General features: G+C 42.5%; 1 protein-coding gene and 1 long non-coding RNA gene across 3 annotated transcripts in view; one reads left to right on the top strand and one right to left on the bottom strand.

Annotated features, from left to right (window-relative positions):
• LOC126998994 (uncharacterized) overlaps positions 1-17,808 on the bottom strand; it is a 78,621-nt gene that overhangs the window by 54,862 nt on the left and 5,951 nt on the right. For both annotated transcript variants that reach the window (XM_050861304.1, XM_050861303.1), the window contains exon 2: positions 11,786-12,514. In XM_050861304.1, coding sequence (XP_050717261.1) covers positions 11,786-12,473 — 688 coding nt within the window. In that variant the 5' untranslated portion in view covers positions 12,474-12,514. The remainder of the gene's footprint in view (positions 1-11,785; positions 12,515-17,808) is intronic.
• The window catches only part of LOC126998995 (uncharacterized), a 66,176-nt gene that overhangs the window by 42,441 nt on the left and 5,927 nt on the right, over positions 1-17,808 (top strand). The window contains exon 3 of the long non-coding RNA XR_007753091.1: positions 2,382-2,524. This is a non-coding gene — a long non-coding RNA (uncharacterized LOC126998995). The remainder of the gene's footprint in view (positions 1-2,381; positions 2,525-17,808) is intronic.

Below are 17,808 nucleotides of genomic sequence, written 5' to 3'. Positions count from 1 at the left end.
TCTTTTTTGTGTGTTGTGTGGCAGTGTGTGGAACCCTTAGTGTCTCTGCATAATTGATGAGTGTTTATGTTGTGAATATTGCATCCTGTTGTGTTAGGCGTCAGTGTGAAGGTCACTATTATTAACCTAGTAGCTGTAGGGATCATGGTTCTTAAAGGCCCCTCTAAGCGAGAAAAATGGGAAAAAATCATCACTCACACAAACCATTTCATAATATATATCAACGCATTTGTGATCAGTTTATGCATCATCTATTTTTGGGGGTTTATATCATGGCAAAAATGTGGCCCGTCGCTGCTACCGGGTTAAGTTGCCTCGTCCCTGTGGTGTGTTTGTTTCGTTGCATCTTTTTCTTCTTCCGCGCCAGTGTGTACTATAGGTCAGCGTTATTCAGAAAGTCGCCGAGATAGTGTGTGGTGTCTGTCCTCCTCGCGCCACGCCATTGTTCCTGCAGCTTTTTGTGGGTGTTTGTCTCAGCGGCGAGGAGGCTCTTTGTCTTCATCGCTCCCGCCTAGTGTGTACCAGCGAGAAGAGGCATTTTTTTTCTGGTAATTAAATGAAGTACTTACGCTTTTTAGTTTGTGGTAGTATGTGTAGTGTGCGTTAGTAGTAGTAGTAATAGTAGTAGTAAGTAGCATTTAGTATGTGATATAGTTGTAAAAAGAGAAAGAGGCTACGTGTGAGAGTAAGTTATGCTTTTTGAGATAATAAAATATAATACATCCGGTTTTTTTTAGTGTATAGTAGTATATATAGTGTATGTTAGTAGAAGTAGTATTTAGAATTTAGTATGTAATATAGTTATAAGGAGAGAACAAGCTTATATGAGAGTATGTTTCATTTTCGCTCATGCTTCAACACACAGCAAACTACTCTTGAAACATGTGAGCGGGCAATAATTCAACAGAGCCGAGAGGAGAGGAGCATAAATCCCACGTGTCGCTGCTAAAAACCCGGGAACATAACAGGAGCACAACGCGGCACACGGCTGATAGGTGTTACTCGGCTCGTTAGTCCCGCGTCCCATTACCGCTCTCTTAACGGCCGCCCAGCTGTGTTCATCTCTCAGCTGTTTCTCTCTGGTACTGTGTCTTTCCCGGCATGGATGGGTGCGCTCTGCCTGTCTGTCTGTTTGTCTGCCAATCTAGATAAACGTGGTGTGTGTGTGTGTGTGTGTGTGTGTGTGTGTGTGTGTGTGTGTGTGTGTGTGTGTGTGTGTGCTCGTTTGCGCTCCTGATGGTTGGTATGTCTCCATTTATCTTCTCTCTGTTTGTGTCTCTGTCTGTGTAGCTGCCTGACTGTATACACACACACACACACACACACACACACACACACACGTTTTAATAGGAGTGGACAATACTCTGGCCTCGTAAATACCGTCTCAGCCTCCAACCTAATCCCCCTTCCCCTCCCCTCCCCTGCCCCCCCCTCCCATCCTCTCCTCTCCAATCCCCTCCCCTTCCCTCCCACCCCCTTTCCTCCCCTCCCCTCCTCTCCTCTCCCCTCCCCTCCCCTCCTCTCCTCTCCAATCCCCTCCCCTTCCCTCCCCTACCCTCCCCTCTTCTCCCTTCCCTTCCCAAAATGGAAAAACCTGTCTATAACAAACTAACATTGTAATTCTCATTGGGAAAAAGGTCTCCTCGATTTTGGTTCCAAGGAAGCCACACTAGAAGCTCTTAAGAAAAATATTAAAAAGAAAAATTATGTTCAGTAGAGTACAGGACGCAGCACCGAACACGCGTGTGGTCGGGGAAGGCCTGGTCCATTTGCTCGTTTTGGTTCCCTGAGTGTTCTTTTTTCTTAATGTTCTCGCCGCTGGAAGACGATAAATTTTTTTTTTTTTTTTTTTTTACTCAATTCAGATTCTTTGTGTCGGGATAACGCCTGCGCTTCTTATATTTCTTCATTTTTGTCAACAAAGGAGGACTGTGTACGTATGTAAATTTTCCAACATATAAGCATCCAAAGGTTTTTTTTCTAAACGTATCTATGACAATATTCCATATAAAATTTGCATGTTCTGTTGATTTTCTTTATACCTTACTGGACAAATAAAATTAAGTTCAAATGCAGCAGCACCATGAAAAAGTGCTACATTTGCAAACTTTTTGTTCAAAACTAGCGTCAATCTAAACCCTAACTCTCATGGTGCCTAACAGACAACATAATAGATAGTGAACAAAAAAACAATTTAAATACGGAACTATTTTTTGTAGCATTTTCGTATTTCCATTTCAGTGTTGGGAGGAATCTTTCGCAGATAAGCATGGAAGCATTTCTTCATTTTAGGTCATGTGTGACAATTGCATTCTATTAACGCTTTGTAATATTCTATACACATTTTTTTCCTAGGCCTTCAAAGTACATTTCTTTCGCAGTGTCGCCGCCTGCATGGGGAGAAGCAGCGGACGGGAGATGATGTGTGGGGCGCGGCAGGCCTGAGCGTGACCCTCCTTGTCAGGCCGCGGGGGTTGGACTGGACTGGACGACGCTGCAGCTTCCTGGACCACAACAATTACAGGTAGGAATACTGACCGTGTGACGGCAGATTACAACAGCGCTCGCCATATTTTGTAGCGTACACCCAATATCATTTATTTGACATTTCATTATTCACGTTGAGTGGTCCAGTTCCGGGAAGTGAACACTAAATGAGTTCCAATATTATTATTTACAGTAATTTTTTTTCAGAGCATTGAACTCGTTTGTTGTTGTAAACAGTTTCATAGCACATACCAGTTTAACTATAATCTAAATAAAACCTTTGGAAATGTTTCTTTTAAAGGAAACATTTTCTTAATATTTCACAAGCGGCATGTTGCAGGCCTGGCATTCCGCCTCTTACCGTATGAATAAAATTTTCAGCCCTTCAAGCAATTCAAACACTGTTGATATTGCACTTTAAAGAAATTATTAAGAAATGGAATAGAGTATCGATCTTCCCTTAAATATGAACACCGTTGGACAAAGAGAATACAGAAAGAAGTAAAGAGAAAACCACAGAGCGTCACATAGAAGGGGAGATTAGGTGAGACAGACAGACACACTGAAAGAAAAAAGACAATCTCTCTCTCTCTCTCTCTCTCTCTCTCTCTCTCTCTCTCTCTCTCTCTCTCTCTCTCTCTCTCTCTCTCTCTCTCTCTCTCTCTCTCTCTCTCTCTCTCTCTCTCTCTCTCTCTCTCTCTCTCTCTCTCTCTCTCTCAGGAAGAGAGAGAGAGAGAGAGAGAGAGAGAGAGAGAGAGAGAGAGAGAGAGAGAGAGAGAGAGAGAGAGAGAGAGAGAGAGAGAGAGAGAGAGAGAATTGTGAATTATGTACATTACAAGAGATAGCACTCAACCACAAATGTTTGGTTGGTCTTCTGTTAAGGTTAAGCACCAGTTACACTGAAGCCGCCACATGTCTCTTGTTATATCCTCTTCATAATGTTTCCTGCTTCTTCGTACAGTCCTGGAACGTCTGATGACCAAGTATTACTCTAGAACCCATGATGAGCGTGTCCAAAATACAAAATGATTGCGGTAAAGTTGCGAACACCATCCAACAAAGATACAGCCGCTGACGTGCTGTTATTTTTTTTCTGTGTGCAATATTATCTTGATGTAATCTCCAGGGCACACACACACACACACACACACACACACACACACACACACACACACACACACACACACACACACACACACACACACACACACACACACACACACACACACGTCCCAATCTTTGCGTGCTCTGCGGCTCCCTTCCCCTTCACCCACACCAACGTGACCCTATTAATCAGACGTCTTTGAGATTAGATGAAGAGGTACCACGATACACGTAACGGTTGTCTTGGGCAGGTAAGCCATAGAAATAAGAAGGCAGAAATAACTTCACCCACGTGTGTGTTCCCGTGTCCCTCTACCCTTGGTCCGAGCGCTGCCCTTCCCTTCTTTGCCAAAACTGAGCTACGCAGGCAAACCCTTGGAAATGAAAAAACAAAAATAACAACACACGGCCAAGACCCTCGCCGTATTTGAGCGTGTATTATCACCACGGGATGAGCATCATGATGGTGGTGGTGGTGGTGGTTGTGGTGATGATGATGGAGGTGGTGGCAGTGGTGGTGGTGGTGGCGGCGACGGTGATGACCGCTGTCGACCACAACTAATCGATTGGTTCAATAACTGGCTAAATAATAACGTAATCAGTTATTCATAAAGTATTCGATAGTCGAACAAATATTCTAAAGATAAGAGAATACAAAAATAGAAGTTATATATTTTTGTTCTGACATGGGAACTGTACGTTCGACCTAATTATTTCACTGAAAAAGGCGTTGATGACAACAATTGGTAAGCCAAGGTGAAGAGTACTAACTAACGGGGCCCATACGTCCGAGGGCGCGTCGCTTCACTCACTCGTCGCCTCCACCAATTAAATTCCAAGCAAGCCCCCACGCAGATACCCTACCCATCCCAAGCCCCTCCCGGCAGGATTGATCAACTTGCCCCATCCATGAGCTACGTACGGGTATAATCGACATAAAACTTAACCAAGCTAATCATTATCAACAAGTCATAAATACCTACATTGCCATCGGTTATTAGATCATATGACAACGGACGATAGTACTTTGTTAAAAATAGATTACGTACAAAGTTGTGCGTGCAGAATGGGGTCACCTCATGCTCCAGTATACAGAGTGCCTACGCTGTTCACACTCATACCAAATGAGTAAGCGAGAAAGAGAGAGTGTGAAAGTTTCCCAAATAGATCAATAGACAGACAGATATACAGATAGAAAGCTGGATAAATCGATATTCTTCAACTATTTTAAAGCTCATACTTAAGACAGACACCATTTACCTTGATTAATCCATTACCCTCCAAAAAATATTAGTTCAAACGAAACGAAGTAAGCGAACATATGGTAGAAATTTAACAAAATAAAAATGGAAGAAAAAATAATAGCAAAAGCCAGAAGAAGGAAAACCTCAGAAAAGGTAGATCCTTTATTGACACTCGCTCATGATTTTAAACCGACTGTGTGTTTCCCCTGGACAGAGAAATATTGTTGATGCAGCCTGTATAGTACACGTGGACCTTGAGGGCGTATCGAGCAAAGCGCAGGACAAGGTGTCACACTCCAGGGTGAGCGTGGACCTTGAGGGGCGTATCGAGTAAAGCACAAAAGAAGTCATACCCTATTGTCAGTGAATCACTTACACGATTCGTAAGGGCCATTCTCAACAGCTGGGGAGAAATTCTTTTCACCACTTCAACCGCTAAGCGCCTGTGACACTTCGTCTGATTGCTGGAAAAAAGACCGCAAATCTAGTTCACGGATTATATACATTAAGAGACGGGACTGCATGGCGAGCCATCAGCATGCTAACGGTGGCAGCAGTAACAGCAGCAACAGTGAGACCCTCTCTATTGATTGCACGGAGCCGTGGATCAATGCTCTACTGGCGGCCGCTCGATACTCCGGCCCATTATGATACACGCTCCCGAAATCTCATTAATATTCTATTACGTACCAACTTTGGACAACTTTTGGCTGCTTGAAGAGCTGCTGCTATTTTTTAATGCGATGAGGCTTTTACTTTGGCTTCACAATACAAAAACATATTCCATTCTCAAAGTTCGTATAATGTAGAGGCAAAGGTTCAATAATCAACTGTAAGTTGCTCCATAACCCAGGATATATATATATATATATATATATATATATATATATATATATATATATATATATATATATATATATATATATATAGAGATAGATAGATAGATAGATAGATATAGAGATAGATAGATAGATAGATAGATAGATAGATATAGATATAGATACAGATAGAGAGATAGATAGGTAGATAGATAGATATATAGATAAATAGATAGATAGATCGATAGATACATGTGTGTGTGTGTGTGTGTGTGTGTGTGTGTGTGTGTGTATATATATATATATATATCTATATATATATATATATATATATATATATATATATATATACAGAGAGAGAGAGAGAGAGAGAGAGAGAGAGAGAGACACATATATATATATATATATATATATATATATATATATATATATATATATATATATATATATATATATATATATATATATATATATATATATATATATATATATATATATATATATATATATATATATATATATATATATATATATATATATATATATATATATATATATATATATATATAATGAGAGGGTGCAAGACATTTTCATGAGTGAAATCATTCATCGACTGTTAAATTACATAGCAGTCCATCATCTTGCAATGCTGTGACAGTCGAGTGGAAGAATATTGAAGTGAAGGAGTTCCCAAGAACGTTGCCAGATTTCTTTCATCGCCGCCGGTCGTTGCTTTGTTTAAGGTTAGGGCTTTGTTTACATTGGTTCCTGAGACTCTGATGCTCCCTATACCCCGGGGACTCGACCGCCCTCCCACACATGCTGTAAGGCCACCATTGTTTGTCTTCAGTGTTTATGTAACGGAAAGTACCTAGCGAAGCAAAGGAAAAAAAGAGGATGACACAGAGATGTGAAGAGGAAAATGTTAAAATACTGCAAGAAATGGCAAAAAGGAAAGTAGATAATCCAAGGCATTTGGAAAAAAAAGAAACACTTATGAGTCAGATAGGAAAACAAGGAAAAATAAGAATAAATATCTTGTCACGTGCGTCAACTGAGAGAAGAAATCAATGGTTTCTCACCCAGAGAGTGGAGAGAAAAAGAGAAGAGAATGAATGGAATCGAGAGGAACTCAAAGGCCGCACGAGCAGTGTGTCCCTTGGGTAAAAATAGACACGAAAACTGATGCATTGCGCATCCACAATGTTAACCACCTCTACAGTTGTTTATACATGCGAGGAAGCTAAGGCAGCGCACTCACAAATACCGAAGCTGTCTGCTTGAAGAAGTGCATTTGTGTTTTATACTGCATTTTGTTTCGCAAGTGTCTTTTCTGTGGTGTCTGGCTCTTTTCGTAAGGCCTTACAGAGCTCTTCGGTAAATCCTCTCCTCACATTTTTCTCCGTCTGGCCCCCGGAGCCTAGTCTGCTGCCACATGCATCTCCACGAAAACCCTGACTTCTTTCCGCGACAAGCCGTGGACATTCTGTGATTGATGCTTCAGCAAAATCTTTTCAAAACAGAACAGCGAGCGTGTGCCAATAGGAATTCGGTTTAGAAAGAAAAATAATAAAAGAATTAAGTGTACGAATAAAAAATATAAATATAGTATCATGTGAGAGGCTGCACGTTAGAGTATCCAATAAATGGATGAATGTTGAGGGAGCAGATGGTCGTTATCATTGCAGTTAAACAATTCATTGAATGAATATGCCAATTCTTACGTAGGTATCAGGGTTTTTGTGCGAATAAATTGGCGTCTGGAGTCTTTTAACCTTTTCGTTCAAGTTAAACTCAATTTCGAAAATCAAGAGACAGAGTTGATCAAGGCAACGGTGGCAGCCAACACGCGCACCTCACTTTCAATTATCTGCCACATGCACCAAGGTGTGGGTCTTGTTCTCTCTCCTTTTGTTGTGAAACAGCTCATTTTGGTTCATCTCCTCTACTTCTTTTGGATTTTTCGTTCCTGTTAGAAAAATGGAAAACAAATCCTTAATTTTATAGATGAAGAAGAGTGAGTTCCCGAGTGCTAGAAATATTACGAGTCATAAATGAAGGTCCACAGTGCCACTTCTGTACCCTCTTTCTAATTTTCTTTTATCATTGTCTTTCTTCAGCTATTAGCATTTACGCATCTCTACCATCACTAATCTTCCTCGTCACTTGCCATTTTCCTTTTCATCGCTGTTCTCCTGCGGCACTTTCCTCCTCCTTTTCTGTCTTTGTGTTTCTTCTCTTTCTCTTTACGTCCCAGTCTCCTGCAGCCTGGCACCCGTGACATGTTTTCTCTCCACTCCTCCCGATCACTGCTATTCAAACCTTGCTCCGTGACCACTGAAGTGCGTCCTTGAGCCCAGACAATTTCCTCTCCTCACCGTCCGCCCTTTGTCATACCTCCACCTCGCCGAACTTCGAAAGTGTCTTGTGTATTATGAGTTTTAATGAAAGTGAAACCGCTCAGATAGAAATTGTGTTGTTTCACCTGTGTATGAGGAATGTTTCGTGCTGTTCTGCTTTTGAGTGTTTGAAATTTCCTTCATAAAACCGGATCGTAAAAGTAATTTCCTCTGGGGTCTTTCTTGTACCTTCCATTGAAGCACCGGGCGGCAGGGACGGTATACTCTCTCATCTCTAACCGCATTTACAGCATCAACAACATCATTTTCATCATCATCATTATCCTCATCGTCATCATCACCCCATCATCATCACCCCACCATCACCACCCCACCATCATAACCCCCATCATCACCCCCATCATCACCAGCATCATCAATTCACCCCACCATCATCACCCCACCATCGTCACCCCCATCATCACCCCACCACCACCACCCCACCATCATACCCCCATCATCACCCCCATCATCACCAGCATCATCACCCCACCATCATCACCCCACCATCATCACCCCACCATCATCACCAGCATCGTTCTTGTCCTCGTCGTCGTTGACATTATCATCGTCACCATTATTTATATTGTTCGCATCAGCATCAACATTGTCGTCGTCGTCGTCATTGTCATCCTCCTCTTCATCCTCCTCCTCATCATCATTAACATTATTATCATCTTTAATGAGGGACACAGGCCGCGGATCGCGTTGTCTTGTCCTCCCTTCTACTCCGTTCCCACTGTGTACTAGTTTTGAATACCTGACGTCACAATCAGTCGACCTGCCCCCGTCAAAAACTTTGTGGGCGCCTCCTCGGACCCCTTCATTAAACCTGTCTCACATCCCGATGAGCAAGATTAACCTCTAGGAACCACGTCATTTGTCACAGAAAATATAATTAGAATGATTTTGCTCAATCTGAGGGCAATTGAATACTTGAAACATTGCTTCAAAGGTCATGCTTCGCCTTCACACCACAACTTGACTTCTAGCATTTTTTATTGCAGGCTGCACTGAGAGTATAGTCTGTAGAATAGTCTGTATAGAATAGTCTGTAGTTCTCCGAAAACAGAGGCCAAACAAGGAAACGTAGGAAGTCCCAGGGCACGCCTCTGTTGAGAGTTGTAGCTGAAGCAGTTTCCAACACTTGGCCGAGCAATTAAACTTGTAAAGGCTGTTCAATTCTAAGGGTACCCTACATTGTGACAGCCGTCGTGACCGTTTGAAAGCCAGCCTGGAAGGTGAACATACACAGACGATTCCCATTGGCAATGAAAATAAATATTCTGCCGTGTATTGCGCGTTTGAAATAGCTAGGAGTGAAAGCTGCTTTTTTTTTCATATTCAACAATGTATGAACAAAATAGTGTTCTTAACCTCACAGTGTTTCGTTTGAACAAACAAATTTGAGAATTCGCCAAAAGAAAAAAAAACTTCTAAATCTCTTATTCCGCTCGCCTGTTATTTCAGGTAGAACTTTTTTACGCTGGCCTCTGAATGTGACGCAGAATCGACGTTCCGGTATTGCGAGCCATGCACACGACAGGCCGCCTCTCAGTCTGGCTGACGACACCCGCACTGCACCGCCCGCCCTGCACGTAACCTCAGAGCCAGCCAAGACTCCCTGTTGCCCTCACCAACATGCACATTCCACCTCAGTTTTACATTCATTTCCTTTTAATTATCTTCCTCCTTTTTTTCCTGAGCAAATCAAGAGATAAGCTTTAGCCATTCCTAGTTGCATGTTTCACTTCCATTTTTTTCCTTGTATTACCCTCACCAGCATGCACATTCCACCTCAATTTTACCTTCTTTTCCTTTTAATACTTCTCCTTTTTCTTTACTTCCTGAGCAAACCAAGGGACTCCGTTTAGTCATTTCTAGTTGCATGTTCCACCTCCAATTTTATTTCTTAAATTCACATCTTTGTCCTCCTTTCTCTATCTCTTCCTTTTCTTCCTTCTTTATTTTATGCTATTTATATAAGTATATTCCACTGCTATACACTTCTTTCCGTATTCATCTACTACAACATGATCCACTTATCTGCTGTTCATTTTCGTCCACCACTTGATCACCCTTTCAGATTAACATTATTCTCCTCTTTTTGACTCCAGTGGAACAATTATTAAAGAATCGTGAGCTGACCTGGCGGCTTAAAGTGAACATGACCTGCAGTGTTAATGGAGACTGGTTCAACAGACTTCGGAATTCCTCAGAAGTTCCACACATAAAGGAAAACTAGACGTAGGAAACTGACCCCTACCCATAAATCTTTGGCATCTCTATATAAATGGCCGATGATTATTCAATTTGATGTATTGGTGCCGTACTTCACCCTCAGTCATCCTGCGGTTACAAAATCTAATCTGTTTTGAGCAACTTCCGATCGTTTGTCTCTCACGGCGAGGCAGAATACCACGACGATAAGAAATGAAAGTGTTCGTGTTATCGGAAAGGTGGAGGCAGAAGTGAAGAGGAAAGGTCCGATTAAAGGTTACTGTCGAAACAAAGACAGGGATGGGAGATTTAAGAGAGTGTTTGCTCCGATAAGCGAATGGCATTATATCCAAAGGTCAAACTGTATTTATGAGAAAGGGAGCCGAAATTTATTGAGGAAAATGTGTAGGAATAGCAAGCCCAGAATGCATGAAGAGTAAAACGGATGGAAACAAGTTTTATGGGGGAGGGAAATGTATGAGAATGACAGGCGTGAAATGTGTGGAGAGGAGTGGATGGGAAGGAAACAGAAAAAAAGCACAATAATAGGATTTTGTGGAACACAGAGTACATACGAAGTGTGTGTAAACGACAAGCCTTAAATACGTGGAGGAGTGGCAGAGATAAAAACAGAGACACTAAAAAAAAAAGTAGATTGATTTATGGAACGGAGACTGCACACGAAGACTTGCGTGTACTGGCCAGTCTCCGTCTTCTGCTTCTCCCGTTATGAGTCGCCGCCAAAGGGCCTCTGCGCCACTCTCCGGTAGATTTACAGCGTCGTTAAGGTCGTTTTCAGTGCGATGGACTTGAAAGGTGACCCACGTTACGACCGTCTCTTGGCCATCCTCCTCGAGGCTTGCTTTAAGATCTTGAGACGCGTCGACCGAGAAATTAACTTACATCACACAAGTGTTTAGTATGGCACCAATCGAATTACTCCTATCTTATAAAAGAGTTGTATTATCAGCCCAGAAGCGGAAACAACACAGACAGAAGGGCCAGAAAAATAAAAAAAAGATACCAGAAACACTTTTTATAGGTGTGGGAGGCGACACACCTTTGTCCTCATTCCTCAAGGTGTTCCTGAAATGAACATTTGTGGCACGAGTTTCCAACAGTCGGTCGCGGTAGCTGCAAACATCGTGCAAAGAGAGACACTTGAGGAGGAGCATGTTAACAGACAGACAGACGAGACAGAGAACTTAGGTTATAAAGAATTAAACATCCTTGAGGGAAAAGTGACGTAATGTGAGTCCTTCCGGGTAATGGTAAGGAAACATTCGCCGGGTCGACCATTCCGTGCTCCGAGCGGCCCAGTATTTGCATTGTTGATGGCGTGCCGCGCGCCTCAATTGGAGGGAAGAAAACATAGTGCCGCTTAATGAAAATTTTCTGACATTTTACAGTCGCTCATATTAGAAAATACTGATTTGTTTTCTAAATAAAGAAATGCTTACCATCACGATAATGTTAGGTCGTTTAACTGCAAATATTCGAGTAATTTTCTTACCTTTCCTTGGTGGTTCTTGAGCTGTGTGTGGCGCCCTGGTGGGGGAGGAGGAGAGTGGAGGCAGAGTGGGGTAGGCATGGCAGGAGCCCACCATCATGGCCACCACCACCAGCATGGCTCGTCTCTCAAAGCTGCTCCCTCCGCTACCTGCTCGGAGGACCAGGTGCTGCCCAAACGACCTGTTTTGGCGGCCGGGTCGTCGCTGAGCGTTTAAGGTTGAGTCTCTTGCGGTATAACGAGTATTTGAACATCGCTGGTTCGTTGTTGCGCTCGTGACACGTTTCGCCGTGTCGTAACAATTGCCAAAACTATAAGTATGCGTGGATGATGATGTAGTAACGGAGCCCGCGCCGGACATTACACTACACTCCTGGCAGGGGTCACTTTGCCGGTGGAGGCGGCACTCAATAGGGTCCCTGCCGCTGCTTGAGCCTCCACCAGATGACGTTGCCATCGTGTCACTGAGGCGTTTGATATGTGTCTTTACCCACACTTTGAACGCTTGCGTGAAACCCGTACGATCGGATGACCGTTTTTCTCCACACACACACCGATGGCCTGGAGGGGTGCCCTGTGCAGCTTTTTTTGCGTCATCTGGAGCACACAGGGAGCCGTCGGGCCTCAGTCCCAGACGAACAAGGCATCCATGGCTCAGTCTGGTCACCGGTCCACGTTCCTGCGCCGCCATGCCGCTCAGGACTAGTCTGCGGGTAGCTCCTCCGACGCGGGCTGTGAAAGAAATACGTCCATCAATATAGAAGAAATATAAAAAGAAAAAATAGATGAAACGAAAATATATGCAGTTGAGTGGGGCTTTGTTGTCAGTAGCTTTGGTTGCCTGAGCGTAGGTAAGAAGTGGCTTAGTAAAGGCAAGACTGTTCGGAGGAGAAGGAATGACAGCAAAGATCACGGATGTTACAGACTTTACCAAAGGAAATGCTTGGAAAGGGTCACCACTTTTTCTTTTTTTAATGGGTTGTAAATATAACCCCCGTTTTCAAAGTTTACAAAATATACTCTGACGCAATGTATACTGACAAAATATGTTTAACGACTGGAAAATGTTGCGCTTTTTATTTTAAGGATCGAAATCTATATCAAGAGTTCAATGTGCGTCATCTTAGTAGCCAACCACGCCCCTCCTCCCTCCCTCCCGTCCCGTGGTAGTCTCGGGGCGTGGCCTCGCCGTGTTGCATGACGGAGGCGCCATCATACTTTCAACACTGAATTTATTGTTACCACCAAGGAATTCTGTATTGGAATGTTGAGCTGTAAATTCTGAGAAAGAAAGGTCATACCCAGTGGTGGGATTCATTTTTTTTAAGAACAGGTTTTCTCTATGAGGGATTTACCAAAATAAGTTATAAGTAAAAGGTGTTCATGGGTTCTTTTCACTAAAATCTATAACCCTTTCTCGTGTCATATGGTCAAATTACGCTCAGTCCCTCACTGGCCCCAGGCCTTCAACCCCTGCTGCTCTCTTGGCCTCGTTCCCAGCCCAGGAGCACCAAAAAAAGATAATCGTCATTTAGCGATTTTGTTGGTACAAAATATTATTTGATGACCCTCTCTGGAGATGCTGTCGCCGCCTACAACAGGTAGCTGTGGTTCTGACATTTTCTTTAGTCAACTGTACAAATAATTGGTTTACTGTCTGTTGCCGCAACCGATGTATTGATTTTTCATTCTATCATTCCTCTAATTAACGTTTGACGAAAATCTTGCAAGGCAAAATTTCACCGTTTTGATCTCTGCGGAGCAAGATAATGTAAAGACAATATACAGTTAGATAGATAAATAGATAGACGGATAGATAGATAGAGATATCGTAGATATAAATAGATATATGAATAGATACAGATAAAGACATAAATAGATAGATAGATATATAGACGTATAGTTAGATAGATAGATAGATGTACATGCGCTAGCGGCCGCGCGCACGGACGCCACACACACACACACACACACACACACACACACACACACACACACACACACACACACACACACAGAGTTTGATACCAAAGAAAACTTAGATTTAATTGGCTTGCTGTTGCTAATTTATTCAGAAGGTTTAAACTGTTGATGATTAACGAATGGCATGGAAACTCGAGAATACATCAATGAAATATGAAGCTTGATATCAGAGAGAGAGAGAGAGAGAGAGAGAGAGAGAGAGAGAGAGAGAGAGAGAGAGAGAGAGAGAGAGAGAGAGAGAGAGAGAGAGAGAGAGAGAGAGAGAGAGAGAGAGAGAGAGAGAGAGAGAGAGAGAGAGAGAGAGAGAGAGAGGGGGAATGTCACAGCCTCGGACACACTCGGGAGGAAAGTTGATGCCAAGTCAGTCCATTCTTCAGGCAAGGGAACAAAATTCAGGCGCACCGCCCTATGTCAGACGGTAGCCCCTGGTGACTGTCACCTCAAGATGGGTGAGCAGAGGGACTTTTTTGCGAAGGTAAAGGAGACAACCTTAGGTATAAATTAGGGTGGTCAACCTATTCGAAGCGAGGGCCAGTTGAGATTTTATGGAGCAGGCCGCGAGCCGGAGTGAGAAACGAGAACCCTAAATTATACGGTGAAAAGTGAAAAAAATAAAAACAGAGAACAATGAGACGATTGTTGCTGCTTGACGTGAAGAAGTGTTTCAATGTCCGGCTCGATAAATGAGGTAGACGAAAGAATTACGTCATTGAGGTGGAGGTCAGAGGGAGTGAAGTCATGACTTCGTATTCTTCATTTAGGAGAAGAGTTTTTCGCAATAGTAGATGCTTCCAAACATGGCCACGATGCGATGAACATGCGCAATGTATTTCGGGAAATTACTAGAAGGTAGGACAAGGTCTTGGATGATGGACAGTTGAGAAGAGGTACAGAACCTCTCCCTAAATTCACCGTTGCACTGTAGCTTCACAAACTCCATCTGCCGTGGGGCAGGGACATCGTCCACAGAGAAGTCATAGGGGGGTAGTGAACCCCTTGAAGCCCGGACCCCTGCGAAATGGAAGACAAATTCCTCCCTCAGAGAAGCGACGACACTACCGCAAGTGTTCAGGTCCACATCGCCAGGGGCACAAGAAGCAAGGCGAGGAAAATACGCAAACTTAACATCAGACAACTGAGCGCATCTTAACTTTGAAGGCGTTGATGTGTGCGGGCATGTCTGTCACGAGTACGTCTTTGACTTGCAGCTTCACATTAAAGACGTTCAGATCCGCATTGATGTCTGTGAGCAGGGCCAGGCGAACGAGCCATTGCGGGTCATTGATCAGCGTGGGGGAGATTCTTCTGGTGGAGGAAAGTGACGATCTCCTGCTGCAGGTCGCACACACAGGACAGCATGGCACCACGACAAACAGTTTTAGCCTGTCAATTTTTGTGTGTGTTTACATGAAGTTGGACAACCAGATCTCAAAAAGGACGATTGTCTTTAAAAAGACAGACCTGACAACTATCATTGAGTGAGACGAGGACCGCAGGGTTGCCAAACAGCATTTGCCAGTATTTCTTCTGGCGTTTTGCAGGCCAGATTGCAATGTTAGGGGAGGCACAACAGCTGAGATGATAAAATTAGGTCAAAAAATCATTTTTTAGTATTTCGCATATCTAGATAGAAAAAAAAAAAGAATGAGAAAGAAAATAGTCAATAAAAAACACACCGACCGGCAACGGTTTAAAAAAAAGAAATCATCCTCGATAATTAATACACATAATGTCATCATAAAAACTTACTTTACTATCATAAAAAAAAACAAAAATTATTTATTCAGAGAGCACAAAAAAAAAAAACTTGATGGATCTAAAAACTATGGGTATGTCTACATTTCCAAGACAGGGTTTTAAAAAAAAAAAAAAAAGTTTCTGGATACGTATATATAAAAAAAAAAAAAAAAAATTTCATTTCATGAATGAAATTGCGAAATCGGTTGAATTCGAACGAAAAAAAAAAAAAAAAAAAAAAAAAAAGTATATTAATATGTATTTATACTATACCCATACATTTGGTAAGTGATCTAGGTTAAAATTTGAATTTTTAATTTTTTTTTTGTGACGTGATGACGTCACGACCAAAACAAATGTCAATAATGTTCCTACTACTATAATATCAGAAAATGGTGTGCTTTGCACATTGCAAAAAATCAAAAAAAAATTTTGAATTTTTTTTTTTTTTTTTTCTTTTTTTCATCCAGTTGTTGTGCCTCCCCTTAATGCCTAGCAGGGTGGCGAGCCGAACACTATGCCTTCATGGGCCGCATATGCCCAGCTGGTCGGAGGTTACCCGTCCCTGATCTAAACATTATTCATAAATTTAAGGAACTGATCACAGGAAGATGGAAAAGAAAGAAAATCTAAAATAAGACAGAGGTGCAAATATAATTTTGAAGCTTCAAAACTGATTCAGGATAAGAAGTCTAAACAAGCAATGGTTCTCGAAAAATTATCTCAACTCATTAAAAAGAATAGGCAGGAATCCTACTTGCGCAACTCTGCCTTCATCTCGAGGAAATCCCTCGACCTAACTCTCCTGAGCTTACCTCGGCGCCCCAGATCCATAAGACCCTCCCACCTCATTCCCTTCTCAGGCCTTATTCTGACCCCGACTTACTAACGATCTGTGGCCCCCCTCCCCGCCCCCCACTTCACTGCCTCCCTGCCGAGCGTGGGGCTTTGGCTAAAACTTACAACTCGGGGGTTATTGGCTGCTACATTACTAATCATGGAGGCTGCAGAAAACACTCCGGACGTTGTAGCGAGGCTTGCTGCCGAGAGGGTAAGTGAGTCGAATGAGAAGAATATTGTACAAAATATCGGACGTGATCTGATATCATGAGACTAAGCTTGAATTAAAGATAGAATTAAAGTGATAAAAAATAATACATATGGCACTTAAACATAAAAACGAACTGCCAGTTGTATGTCAAAAGTCTACGTGCGTAAAAGGTATTGCTCTTACCGATACAATTTCTCGCGTTAAATACTATACAGGTGTGCTAATCTTAGAAAAAGAAAAACAGTACGTATTCTGAGGAACAGTTAAAAAAGAAAGTAAAAAGAAGACCTTCAGAACTTACACAAGAGCGAACACGAAGAGGTGTTTTCTGTCCCTACCAGTCCTCCTGTGTTTATCTGTAATATATACTGTATATATGTATGCATATGTAACGATCGATCAATCTGTCTGTTCATACATGTCCTTATATCCATCTTTCTATCCAGGCTCAAGGTAGTGGCTCTCAGCGCTTCAGAAAATTATCTGTGCCTGTACCTGCCTGTCCATCCATCTTTCTATCCAGGCTCATGGTAGTGGCTCTCAGCGCTTTAGAAAATTGTATGTGCCTGTACCCGCCTGTCTATCCATCTATCCTGACTGTCTCCATGTATCAATCAACCGACCGACCTGACTAATCACACACATCCACATCGACATATTCACATCCATCCACCATCGACCTGTTTCTCCTCACCGTCTGCAGGGCTCGTTTTCAATCACCTGTCTCTGGAAATGAAAAAGGAAATGGGATGAAACAGGGATAGAGATTCGGCGTCCCCTCACCCTCGTGCTGCCGGGCCGGTTTGAATCCTCCTCCTGATTATTAGGAAAGCAGCTGCGTGTTTCCCATTCATCGCCGCCTTTCTTGTGGCTTCTCCCCCGAAGAGGCAGGGAGGCTTTGTGGGCTTCTCATTGCCGTGCCACTAAAGAGAACTTTGTCCGCCTGGGCCGTCATTAGGGGTGCTGTTCCTTATCTTTGATCACGGGTTTTTCTGGCTTACCCTGATTATTTTTCACTCCAGCATCTCAGAATAGTTTTCAAAAGTTTTCTTAAATTATATATCGATTCTTTAAAAAACTTTTCTATCAGCAGGTCTTATGAGATGAATGCTCAGAGAAATTCATTCATTAAGTAATTTTGGATCAGTGATTGAACAATTTTGAACGAAAAATAAAAGGTTAAGAAAATTGGACTCCATCTATTTGTATTTGTATTACGATTTCCTCTCTTTGCCGTCTGGATGCGCCTGAGGGC

This window comes from Eriocheir sinensis, chromosome 15 (genome assembly GCF_024679095.1).
Source record: "Eriocheir sinensis breed Jianghai 21 chromosome 15, ASM2467909v1, whole genome shotgun sequence".
In the NCBI taxonomy this organism is placed as follows: Eukaryota; Metazoa; Arthropoda; class Malacostraca; order Decapoda; family Varunidae; genus Eriocheir; species Eriocheir sinensis.
The sequence above is the reverse complement of the archived record's forward strand: the minus strand, read 5'-3'. Positions and strand labels throughout refer to the sequence as shown.